At 42.3% G+C, this 12717-nt stretch overlaps 2 protein-coding genes across 4 annotated transcripts in view; one reads left to right on the top strand and one right to left on the bottom strand.

The window, feature by feature from the left end:
- Window positions 1-83: 83 nt before the first annotated feature.
- On the top strand, window positions 84-2580 carry LOC105285656 (trafficking protein particle complex subunit 12). Of its 3 annotated transcripts, none has more exons than XM_011350000.3 (3): window positions 84-191; window positions 391-662; window positions 739-2580. In XM_011350000.3, the coding sequence occupies exon 3, from the start codon at window positions 815-817 to the stop codon at window positions 2402-2404; it is 1590 nt and encodes a 529-aa protein (XP_011348302.2). In that variant the 5' UTR covers window positions 84-191; window positions 391-662; window positions 739-814; the 3' UTR covers window positions 2405-2580. The 3 variants fall into 3 exon arrangements, with proteins under 3 accessions (XP_011348302.2, XP_011348303.2, XP_011348304.2); XM_011350001.3 differs by lacking the exon at window positions 84-191 and adding an exon at window positions 192-283; XM_011350002.3 differs by lacking the exon at window positions 84-191 and adding an exon at window positions 300-318.
- A 2441-nt stretch (window positions 2581-5021) lies between these two features.
- LOC105285657 (zinc finger E-box-binding homeobox protein zag-1) overlaps window positions 5022-12717 on the bottom strand; it is a 32063-nt gene continuing 24367 nt past the window's right edge. Inside the window, exons 5-12 of the mRNA XM_011350003.2 lie at window positions 11844-12163; window positions 11246-11386; window positions 10786-11083; window positions 10297-10655; window positions 9695-10042; window positions 9241-9558; window positions 9010-9172; window positions 5022-8645 (exon numbers count right to left, since the gene is read on the bottom strand). Coding sequence (XP_011348305.1) covers window positions 8452-8645; window positions 9010-9172; window positions 9241-9558; window positions 9695-10042; window positions 10297-10655; window positions 10786-11083; window positions 11246-11386; window positions 11844-12163 — 2141 coding nt within the window. The 3' untranslated portion in view covers window positions 5022-8451. The remainder of the gene's footprint in view (window positions 8646-9009; window positions 9173-9240; window positions 9559-9694; window positions 10043-10296; window positions 10656-10785; window positions 11084-11245; window positions 11387-11843; window positions 12164-12717) is intronic.

Below are 12717 nucleotides of genomic sequence, written 5' to 3'. Positions count from 1 at the left end.
ATCTGCTACCTTTGTTAGGTGAAATTAATGTATTATAATACACCTATGATTGCATCAAGACACTATACTTTAAAGGTATGATAGTTATGTATATTGAGTTGACAAAGCACACACACACACACACATCAATCATACGAGCGCGAAGCATGCAAGTTGAACGTGGCCCATGATTCAACAAGAAAGAAGGAGAGGTAGAAGCAGTTTTATTTTTAAGTAATATTATTCAACAGCGATCAGCAGAACTTTTAATTCCATCCAGTATAATTTAAGAATGGATTAGAAAGTAATTTTATTTGATAAGTAATGCTGCTCACATTGGTGAATTAAATAAGTTTTTATTTCCCAGCAGCTTGATTTAAAGCAATAAATCAAATTATTAATTTTTTTCAGATAGTACTATGAAATAATGTGAAAGGTGCCGATCAGAAATTATATTGCTGTGTGTACTGTGGTACCGATCAGTACAGATAACCTCAACAAACAACCTTCAATAGCTGTCACCGAGAGAATTCCAATAATTTAAATATAATAATGTGAATATTATTTACTATGGCAATATTCCTACAGTTTCTTCGGAGACAGAAATAGAATATTTGGAAGAAGCGAACGGATACGGTATAAAAGGAGAAAAGGATCTCAATTCCAAGACATCTGTTTTGAAGGTAACCTTGATGTTCTCTATAAAAATATTCAAAATAGTAATAATTTCTTAAAAATGATTAATATAATATTTTCTAGCTAAAGCAGACCACGTTCTATGACTTAAAAGAGATTAACCCAATATTCACGTAAAGAGAAATTCACATAAAGAGAAATGGCAGAAGATAACATAACAATACTTAAATCAAAGCCTGGGGGTGCAGAGAGCAGAGCGTTAGACACCAGTATTTACTTCAACGTTACACCACCTGTGATCTTCGACGAGGTCGTCGTGCCCAAGAGAGCCGATTTCTTCAATCTGCAAACTACGTCGACTCGAGTCGCAGACTACGCACCCCTGTCTGATAGTAGTGCGTCAACGAGCACCTTCTTCGACGCGGAAGCTCTTCGCACGTCCACGCCCTTGCTGTTGGACGCCGCGGTCGATCGTGTCGAGCAGACTGCTCTGAGCGACGCGCACCGAGACGCGTGGATACCATCGGAGCACACGCGGAAGATACTGCGGTCCATCGCGACAACCGCGGCCGGTGCGAGCCACCTGGACCGCGAGAACCTCACCATGCCTGGGCTGACCTTGCAGGGCGATATGTCGGACCTGATCAAGAACGCGTCTATCCACTTGCTAGGCGAGGACGAGAACATTCACCGGAACGTGCTCACGGCATCCGACGTAACGCAGGACGAGCGCGGCCTGAGAAACCTGATACAAGCCGGCTGCTATCGAGCCGCGGTGAATCTGTCCGGCAGGTTGCTCGCTATCTACGCTCAGGGGTACGGCAAGATTAATCAGCCTAGCAAGCACACGCCTCATTCCCTGCAGCTGTGGTACACGAGGCTGTCGCTGCTGGCGAAGTTGAGGCAGATGGATGTGCTGGAGAACGAGTCGAAGCCGTTCGGCAACCTGGACAAGCCCGACATGTACTTCACCTTCTACCCGGAATTGTACGGCACTCGACCGGGCTCCATGGCCTCGTTCGCGTTCAGGCTGCTGCTGGCGGAGATACCGTCCTACTACGGGAAGCCAAAGCAAGCGATAGACAGTTTGCACAAGCTCCTAGCGACCGCCAATCAGATCATCGCGAATTTCCGAGCCGGTCTCAGCGGCGAGGGGACGCACGCGAGGATCAGCGAGTCCGACCAGCGAGATGCCGTGAAATTATGGGTCGCCAGGAAGTCCAGGGTCCTCGTCTCCATCGTCAACTGCGCCATCGGCATGAGGAACTACATTCTCGCGATAGAGATACTGGAGAGCTTGTGCGAGCTAGCCGACTGGACCGCGGAGCAGGTAGGCATCTTGAGATCGGCCATAGGAAGGGTGCACTTGTTCCTCGGCGACGTGTCAGCGGCGGAGAAGTACCTCGTGCGCGATAGCAAGGAGGAAAACGCGAGCGTGCGAGAGCTGGTGGACAGCGGGCTGATGGCGGTCGCGCAGAACGCCTTTCAGGAAGCCTACAACTGCTTTCAGTCCGCGTCAGCGATGGATCCGTCCAACCTGATGCTGACTAATAACATGGCGGTGTGTCTGCTGTACACCGGCCAGCTGAGAGCGGCCGTGTGGCTGTTCGAGAGCGCCGTCAACAGAAATCCGCTCAAGAGCCTGCAGGAACCGATTTTGTTAAATATGTGCACGTCGTACGAACTGCACACGACGCACTGCAAGCAGCCGAAGCTGCATCTACTGCGGCAGCTGAACAGATACAAGGGCGACGCGGCTGACATTCAGTGTCTAAAACTAGCAATGTAATATTTAGGTGAAATTGTCACTGTTAATGTTAACGCCTTGTGACCCGACTTTTTCTCCGCCGCTAATTGCAACTGTTACGGTAGTTGAGCTCGGATCGCAAAGAGTTAAACCTTAGGGAAGATGTAAATGTTGTGATATTTATGAGAATAAAGGTATAATAACGTTAAAGCGTCAAAGTAAAATAGCCTTTATTACATCGTGAAACGAGGACAATTTAACGAACGTTCAACAATTGCTATAGTTTTCTCTCCCCCTCGCACTCTCCTCTCGCTCTCTTTCTCTCTCTCTCTTTATTCGTACGTGTCCAGCGACACGTGCAATTCGCGCACGGTTTTCTCCTCTTTCTCGATCCTTCCGCTCTTGTTTGCTTTATCGTTCTTTTATTTTATTTTACTATCTTTTTTTATTCCAAGAAATACGAATGCGAGCCGCAGCGTTGTTCGAAAATATATGTCGCGTAATAGTCCGGTATGTGTTGCTTGCCTCTGTGTTTAGTATGCATTTCCCCTCGTTTTTTTTATTCGCACATCGGTTCCCACGTTTCTAATCTGTCTCATCGTTTCCTCGTTTTCTCCTATCATTTTACATTTTCTTACTTTTATTTTTTAAAGTGGCTAATTTATTCTTTCGTTCCATCTCTCATTTTCTCTTCCTTTCTCTCTCTCTCTCTCTCGCTCTCTTTCATTAACGCGCGATCTCGCATTACATCATAGCACATATCAGAGATTATTAGATTCCAAACTTGCACTCTTTCGCTCTCTCTCTCTCTCTCTCTCTCGCGCGCGCGCGCGCGTGTTCTCTCTCTCCCTGCAGAAAAAAAGGCACGAACTGGCGGAAAAGTCGGCCTAACTGTATAATATTTTCATTTATTTATTATGGATGGAACTTCGTGTCACAATATATTATTTTCTTTATTTCCTCTCTTTCCCCACCGTCGTTCCGTGGGCCTTACGATTTTGGCCCGTTAAATCGTTAGTGCCGCGAAAGTTAACGACGTAGTGAGCGCAGCGCAAAAATCTTTACGATATATCTCTCTCCATTATAATATATTAATTAATTTATTTATTAGTCACAATTATTTGATTTTATTTATTATACTATTTTTTGAATGCCCATTGTCAACGATCGAAATAGGATCGCTCAGTATTTGATATTGAATAGTTTTTTAATTGAATTAATTTTTCTTCTAAAGAAAACAATATAAGCATTTGACCATCAATAAAAATTAGATATTTGCGATTATTTCAAAGGAAATCAATGAAAATAATAAAATTCTTGTACAGCTGCAATAATGCCTTTGTAATTCTTTTGATTCCAATTTTTATTATTTATGCTTTATTTTTTATATAAAAATAACAGACATAAAATGAAACTTACTTAAATTTGTTTTATTACAAAAACAAAGTTAAAATCATTCTTAAAAATATAATTTACTTTATCATTAATTATTTAATTGCGTTATTATATTATTATATTAATTATAATATTCTATCTATATCATTATTACATTTTGATCTTGCATATTTGGCATGAAATTAAATTTTGACTCTATGTACAAATAATTTTACTGCTCTGATAGCAATTTAGAACTCTATTTTGATTGAGAAATGTTCAAAATTATAAAAAACAGTCAGTCTGACACAACGATAGTGCGTTAAAATAATTCGCAATACACTTGATGCGACTAAACCCTCGTTTAGAAAAAACATGATAATAAATTTTACGGAATTTTTTGCGTGACACGAGTCCTCGAGACCCTCCGTTTCGTCATTAAATTACGTATTAATTATAAAATCGTATCGCTTGGGACTTGCGCAACGGACACTACGTCGCTAAAAAGAACCTTCAGGTTGTCCCTTTCTCTCCTCTTTCTCTCGTTCGAGTACGTTCACACTTCGTCGTATTACAATAATATCCACATCGCTATTTCCCCCCCTCCCCCGTTTGTGGGGCGGCTAAATGTATCGTACGTATGTATACCTAATATATAATATATACACCCAATCCAGTGTATATAGTATATATATACGTCAATTTTAATTTTATAGTAAATTTATCTTCTTTACGTCTACAATATTTATATATATATATATTTTTTTATATATACTATGTGGTGTATATAGTATGCTTACGCCGTCTAATCTCTAAAAAGAAACGGTACATTATTGTCTGCGGTATTTTTTTGTTTTCGAGTATTTATATATATATATATAATATATACAATTCATTTTTTGGTATATATATATAATATATATATAAGTCAATGAAAAGCTCAACGGCGCGTGACCATTCGTATCGTATTCATTGAGTACAATAAATCTGAAAGTGCGTACGCTTCGCGATACTCCTTGCAGTCGATCCACAATCCATTTCGCAGAGCACGGGGGAGGCGGAAGGGGGAGGGTATCTTTTTCTCCTCGCGCTCTCTTAATTATTTACCTACGCAAGAAAATTCGTCTTACTTTATCGTGTTTTTTTTTTACGAGTACCGAGACTTAACTACCGAGCGAAGTATAGTAACCGAGGATGGCACGTTACAATTTACAATCAAGGAGGATCGTGAAGGTAACTCTCTGCTCTCGACGACGAATGTCGGACTAACATTTATTTAATGTAATTTTTCGTTTCGTTTTTTTGGCAACCAGGCAAGCTCGGTCGTTCACGGAAGGCATCGTATGGTGCTTATTAAATCGTTGCTTCAACAATCATAACAATTTTCATCGCTCCTGCTCTTTCCCGCATATATCACTTTCTTAGGTATCATCCGTACTGTCCCTTGCTTCTATCTCGTTATTGTTAATTCGATATTCGGGAGATAATTATTATTATCGGTGCACAAAAGCTTGGCGCGCGACTTACATACGCTTGAACTCTTTTTTTTTCTATTTCATTATTTAGTAGTACGTACATATATTGAGGCAAGCGGGCCGCAAAAGCTCCCGAATCGCGGAGGAAATATATAATAATATACTTTATATATATATTATCTATACGTATATATATAATATTGTCTTCGTAAGTTTTTCCTGCCTTTTCCTCCTCAAGTTCTAACCCGTTGTTGGTCAAGTGAAGTCACTCGGAGAATCGCTCTCGAGAAGCGAGAGAATGCCGATCGACGGTTGTAATTTTTTATTGAGCGTGCTGAACTTAATCGGGGTCCATTTATCGCAATCGCATCGCTCTTCCGATTCCCAGCGTGAACATTCGTGAACATGTGTGGCGGAAGAAAACTCGAGATAATCGCGCTTGTTTCCGGAGAAACGCGAGTTAAATCCGGGAACAGAGGAAATAAGACGAAATCATTGGGAAGACATTTACGGGAGTGAGAAATGCAGAAGATACGGCGTAGAAAATGCATCGAATCACTGACGAGCGGATGCAGTTAGGAACGACTAAACGCGCGACTTAAAACTGAGCGAGAGATGCGCGTTTGAGAATTTCGTTGCGGAATTACACGTGGCTGTGATTGAATGAGAGAACGAACGAACGAACAGTTCGCGTAGAGAGAGACTACGCGCGATAATTCCATGTGCCTGCCTGTCGGATGTAAGGAAGAGACCGGATGCAGTCGATTAGTCCGCTGCTCGATCCGATTAGTGTACTATTCGTATATAATATTACATTATAATTATATAAAAATATATTTCTTAATCGTTAACGCTATAATAAATGAGTATTATAAGCATTATATCTGCATATTTTTTCTTCGTCTTTCTTTCCCTCTTTTCTTCTTTTGTGTTTTTTTCTTTTCTTTACGTGGAGTGGTAGTGGTAGAACACGATGCCTGTCGCGGATAACCGAAGCTTCTATACATACACACGCGAAACGCCGAGGAAGTACAACCGTGACGTACCGGTTTGCCGTATGCCGCGCGCACACACACCACACACACACACACACACACACGCACAATGGCACAAAATTTCTTCAATAATACGGTAATATATTCTGTATATCTCATCTTTCTCTCTTCCCGCCTTTATCCCGTTTTTCGTTTTTTTTTTTATCAATAACAATATCACCTATCACCTGTGTGGTACTCGTGTAAATAAAAAGACGCATAAACTGTTATAAAATACATTCTCGAGTATTATCAATCTGTAGAGTATATATAATATACGCATCCTTATCTACGCGTCCGAACGAATAAAATCATATAAACGCCGTAATATATATAATAATTTTAATAGTACAATATTGGAAGCATTTAATATCATACTTAGGTGTTTACGGTTTTATTTTCGGGCCCCGGATTTTGGTGAAGAGATTACTGCGAGATTTACCCCGGTGCGCAATTCGCGCTCCTCGTCGCGCCTTTCCACCAGGCAACACAAACGTGAATAGAAACGTGAGTAAAACCGGACTCGCCCGGACATTTCTCGGATACGTCTTTTGAACTTTTGCGCTTGCTTCTTGGAAAGACTAAAAATTTAGGATCCTGTGAAACGAAATCCGGCGTGTTTCGAGAGGCTTTCGTTTGTGCTATCTGGCGAAAGAGAGATCAGGATTTCCGATGAAAAGTGCCACGCGGTACCCATTTAATTAGTGCTGTCTACTGTTCGTTGCAAAAAGAGGAGGAAGCTATTAAATAAAAGTAATGTGGAGGCCCTGGAAAACGGATCCTCGCGGAATGTGTAGCGCACTCCACGACGCACCATCGTATCTGCATCGTTTCGAGAACAACAATCACGTTACATTATTATTATTATAGGAATAACGCGTCAACTTGCCACCCCTTGTAAGTACAAAAAAAGTTCTCTCCCAGTAAAAGACCTCTCGCATAACACCGATCACCGATCCGCATGGCCCTTCAAACCCACATTCCTCTATCCCTCATCCTTTTTCACACATACACACAACATACACACGCACATTCTCTCTCTCTCTCTCTCTTTCTCTCGTCTTTCTATACATGCATAATAATATATAATAATAATAATATAATAATAATAATATAGCCTTTTTCATCGAGTGAAGTTATTCATTGTAAGGAGGCGGAACATGAAATTCTAATCTCCGTCTTTTTACGACAAAGTTTCTTCGTAACGTTAAGCTCAATTAACAGCTGTACTCCAGACATATTTGATTCAGTAAAACTCAGTATAGTCATCTTTGCTCCTTTTACGCTACGCGCGATCTCCATTCCTGCTGATCTGAATTATCATTGGAACCTGAGCTTCGGGAATTACTTCATCGTGATCATACGTTACTCCACGGACACATTAGTTGTCGTCGTTACGCGTTCCGTACCGAACGTCTCGAATCTCTAGCTCATGTACATTATCATTATTATCATTAATAGGTTTGCGAATGGACATCGCGCTCCTCATGCGGACGTGGCTAACAAATTTGTACATTAATTAGTTTGCTTATTATTGTCATGGTATATATAATATTTTGTTAATAAAAATACTAAAATATTATGTATATTATATCATATATATATATATATATATAATAGATTATTGCATTATGCTTTTTGGTACCGTTACATGCGTTTGGTTTATTTGTCGACTCGCGCTTACCGCGAGTAGTAGTTTCTTTCGCCTCCACTGGCAATTTACTCGCCTCTTTCCTTTCGTAACTCTAGAGAACAAGTTTAATAAAATCTAAAGCCGATTCAGGCGATACAACGTGAGTGCAAAGAGTTTTTTGTTTTCTTACTTCAGTCGCAACTAGTGTATACTTCGGGCGTTTTGTTCCTTGAATCTCGTATCGCCTAAACCCACTTTTCTCGATTTCCTTTTCTTTGTCGAAGTACGAGCCGGTCACCGATAGCGCCTTTCATTATTTATCATAATGTGATGTCGCGCAGCGTGTTATGCAATTATATTATATCGTATTTATACTTGTAGCCTCGCGGCATTAAAGTTCACGCCGCGAGAGGAAAAGGTATAAAGGCGGTTCTAGCGTTTTGTCGCGCTATAGGGAATCTCGAAGGGCGAACTTACAGGTAAGAGAAGGAAATCCTAGAACAGAACGAAACTGCGCGTTGTATAGTATACCTAGGTAAGCGAGCGAGCCTTGGGTGAGCAGGCGGAGTACTCCTATTCTCTGTAGGGCTTGCAGTAAGAGTAACGGTGATTCATGTGCTGGCTATAGGAGCCGGAGTGAGAGAAGCGCTTGAGGCACTTGGTGCACTGGAAGGGCTTTTCGCCGCTGTGCAGCCGCTTGTGTTCAGTCAGATGATGCTTGTGCTTGAACGCTCTTGTACACTCCACGCATTTGTACGGCCTTTGCCCTGAAACGGCCAATCGCGATCATTTTATTTATGTTACGAATGTGAAAATGTGCCCGATCACTCCGAGGCAATACAGAAAACGGCATGGCGAAACATTTTGATCAGGTTCAATTTGTTTTTTCAACTAATTTTAGATAATTTTAAATTTAATTTTAAATCATTTTAATTCCACACATGTAAATCAAAAGTGATCTACACATACACACGCGCGCGCGCGCACTCACAAATTAATTTTAAAAAAATTGAAAAATTGCAGAGGCTTCTCTATTAAAGAAAAATTGATTTCCACTTAAATATTAATTCTTGCTAGGACTGATTGCATGGCAGATTGCGATGCTAGTTGTATAACAATTATTGCACTCACCGGAATGTTCGTACTTGTGTCTCGCGAGGGAACTGTGCTTGGAAAATGTTTTGTCACAGCGATCACAGTAATAAACACCCTGCTCGGTTTCCGTCGCTGTAGGAGTCGCTTCCGGTTGCGGTGCAGCTTCACTTTCATTTTTCACGTTTGTTTGACTTTGGTTCTGACGAATGCAATGCACAAATCATCAATCATCCATCCGTTCATGAAATTTCACAAATTTCTTCTTACCTTTGTGCTTGTTTCTCTACTGGGAGGCGTAAACTTGGCTTCAACGGGATCAGCAGTGGTCTCCTCATCTATAACGAGAGGCGAATCCTCGAGGTCGTCGTTGTCGACGTTCGGGGCTGGATTATCATCCTTCTGCTCGCAGGGCGACAAGGTGTTCCTATTCGACGTGTCGTTTTCCTTAGCCGTCGATATAGCAAACGCCACCTTCTTGGACAGGTCCAAGGGCTGCTCGACAGGACACGAAGCTGCTATAGGCACCAAGGCTGGTGGCATCTTGCACTCTCTTCGATCTCTGGCTCGAGAATTTTGGAACCAGACCTGAAATAAATCGCAAATAAATTAAACCGGACCTGAAATAAATCGCAAATTAATTAAAATAGTATTAATTATATTAATTAACAATTAAGTATTATAATAATCTAAAATACCTTACTGATATATCTTTAGCTTGTACCTGTACGACACGGGTAGGAAACTTGATGTAATTGGCGATCATGACGATCTCTTCTCTCTTCGGTCGCGGATTAATGGCGTAGTAACCCTTCAGAATGGCCAATTGTTCATCATCTATGAGCGACCTAGCTCGAACTCTTCTACCGTTGTCGTTGTGAGTTTGGCTGCCGTCGTCCTCATCTTCCGAGTCTACCTCCGAACTGTCCTCTGTTTTTTTCTTGCTGCCTCTCGACGGTTGATTGACGTTTTCTAGCTTCGCTGCTAAACCCTCGCTCTGCGAGTCGTATTGGTCCGTCGTGGTCCAATCCATAGAATGCGTCATCTCACTGGATATTTCGCTGTCCTGATCCTGCAGGAGGAATTTCGGTATGCAAATCAATTTTTTTCACAACTCTCACGCGACACGGAAAAATACAAATGGAGAAAATTTTTATAAATTATAATTTTATAAATATTATTTAGATATTTAGGTATTTACTCTGATTTAAGTACATAATTATTAATTATTATTAATATTGATATTAATTTTTATTAATACTAAGTTTTAATTAATTGTTTAGATAAACAAATTTTGAATAAAAATAAAGGAGATTCTTGACATACTTGATAATCCTCCTCGGACTCTCGCTTCATCGTAGCCGGCGAGGTAGAGAGCTTCCGCACATTCGCCTCGAGCAGCTGCTTCGTAACGGAGGTGTTGACGGTTTCCAGAATCCGCCTGACTGCGTCAAGACCCTGCATCGAATCCGCTGGTGCGGGGGACTCTTTGCCCTCCGTGCCTTCTGTCCCTTCGGAATCCGCTGTCGATGGACTCATCACTTCTCGATGCGTTTCAAAGTGTTCAGTTATCTCGTCGAGTCGCTTCGAGTGCAATTGACTCAGCAGCTTGCCCAGCGAGGACTGCAGGAAGTAATTTCCGAATCCCATCATCTGAGGCAGCAAGGTTGGCACGTCGTAAATACCTACACGTTAAACAAATCAGAATCAGAAGTAAGTTTACTTGATCTGTCCTAATCTTTCGAATCTGTTAACTCTCTGTAAATTCTGAGTGATATATCATGCGAGAGCAAAGCTGCTGGTGAAATGAATTACCTGCTCCCTCCCTCTGTAGCTCCTGGTAATCCGATGGCGACAGTTTCGGCAGAATCGGCAGGAACGTGTTATTGTTGGCTGCCAACAGATCGACGTCGCGTCGCACCGATAACGGCTGATGCGCCTTCTTCGGTCCCCGATCGACGTTGCTTATGGTGTTTTGCCTCGACTTCTTCAGGTTCATGATCAAACATTTCTTCGCTGTCATGTGGCTCGAGTACGACCCAGAATGAGAGAAACGCTTGCCGCAATTGGTACATTGGAATGGCTTCTCACCGCTGTGAATGCGTAGGTGTTCCTGCGAGAAAGTAGAAGGTTGCTTTTAAGTTTCAGGTCTTACATACATTATTAGAATTGTTTTATTATTTTATTATTATTTTTTAAATTATTTTTCGCGAAAATTAATAGTGGAACAATATCACGTATTGTAATAAGTAATTGTAACGATAATTGAAATCACCTTAAGGTGATGCTTGAACTTGAAGGCTTTCTCGCAATGAGGACATTTGAACTTTCGTAGACCGACACTCTCGTCATGGCTAATCATGTGCCTCTGTAGTCGGTAGACGTTGGCGAAGGTTTTCTTGCACACCTGGCAGGACTGTCAAATTATTACAAAATTATTGTAAAACTCAGTTGCATGTAAATACATCAATTGTATAAAATAAAATATAAAATATAAACAATGTCAATTTTGCTCGTTTTATAAATCGCGGTTCGAACGCTCGCGGTCCCCGCCACCCTCAACTCTACGCGTGACGTCCATTCGGGCATCTGTTAAAAAAGAAAAAAACACTTTCAATTAAAAAACGCACAATAACCGGCACCTCTTGCCACCCTGCTACTCCAGAGAGACGCTTCTGCCCCCCCTCCCCGCGAAAATCGCGTGCGAAAGGGGACAAGCGGCGCCTCTCGGTGCTGGCTGCCGCTTTTCGGGAGGATAATCGATAACTCCGCGCGCGGAACGCGAACATCCGCTCTCCCCTTTCCCTCCCCGCACCCTTTCCGTACCCCCGCCGAGCAACGTGTGTCCTTGACGGGTTATCGCGATTACTTACCACTTGGGAGAACTGGGCCTCGTGCTTGTCGAGGGAATAGGACGTTTTGTGCGCGTCCTCGAGGTGAAGCTGCAGGACACGAACGTCCCGACAGAGGATGCCGCACTGAGGACACCTCTCGCCACCCTGCTGCTGCTGCTGCTGCTGCTTCGCGGATGATCCGCCCTCGCTGCCGCCACCACCACCCCCGCGCGTCCCTACGCTACCACCACCTCCTCCACCATCGCTGGCAGCGCTTCCACCTCCTGCGGTTGGCGCTCCACCCGCGCAACCTCCGCCCACCTCCGTATCCACGACACCTGCGTCGTCCTCGCTGCAGCCTGCAACACGCGCACACGTGGCACAAACGGTGACTTTTTTCCCTCTCGTTTTTTTATATTTCGCAGCTTCGGTTGCGCGCGAAACACGCCGTCGCCCGTTAAAGACCGGCACGGGCCGCAACACGATACGTTTCCGGTCCTCAAAATGATTATTCCTTTTTGCGCTCGTGATTTTATAGTTGTAGTCATTTTGCGGGAATTACGCGGATGTTAAAATCGCCGGAAATGGCGATGCGTAACTGCTGGAATGCGCGCGTGTTGATTTGATTGTCTTTAGAAATCTCATAGCGCTAATCTTGATTTAAGTTTTTCTTTTTTTTTTAATTATGATTGACTTTTCCAAGTTCTTGGAAGCGGGTTACGTATTCTTGAATTGCCGATGTCTTTACACGCGCGAAAGGAAGCGCGTTTTGATAACGCGGATTTCGTAACGCGGCATCGTAAAAGATAAAAACTGACGTAATTTCAGTGAATTCAGTTATCAACGTTGCAAACGCAGGATGTCGAACAAATGTAGAATAGCAATCTCCATGTTCATTTGTATAATGGAAATG

The sequence above is a fragment of the Ooceraea biroi genome, chromosome 8, assembly GCF_003672135.1.
Source record: "Ooceraea biroi isolate clonal line C1 chromosome 8, Obir_v5.4, whole genome shotgun sequence".
In the NCBI taxonomy this organism is placed as follows: Eukaryota; Metazoa; Arthropoda; class Insecta; order Hymenoptera; family Formicidae; genus Ooceraea; species Ooceraea biroi.
Note: the sequence above shows the minus strand (reverse complement) of the source record. Positions and strands in the feature narration are given on the sequence as shown.

Bases quoted from the DNA above. Each gene is read 5' to 3' on its own strand.
- LOC105285656 (XM_011350000.3), top strand. From the start codon at position 815: ATGGCAGAAGATAACATAACAATACTTAAATCAAAGCCTGGGGGTGCA.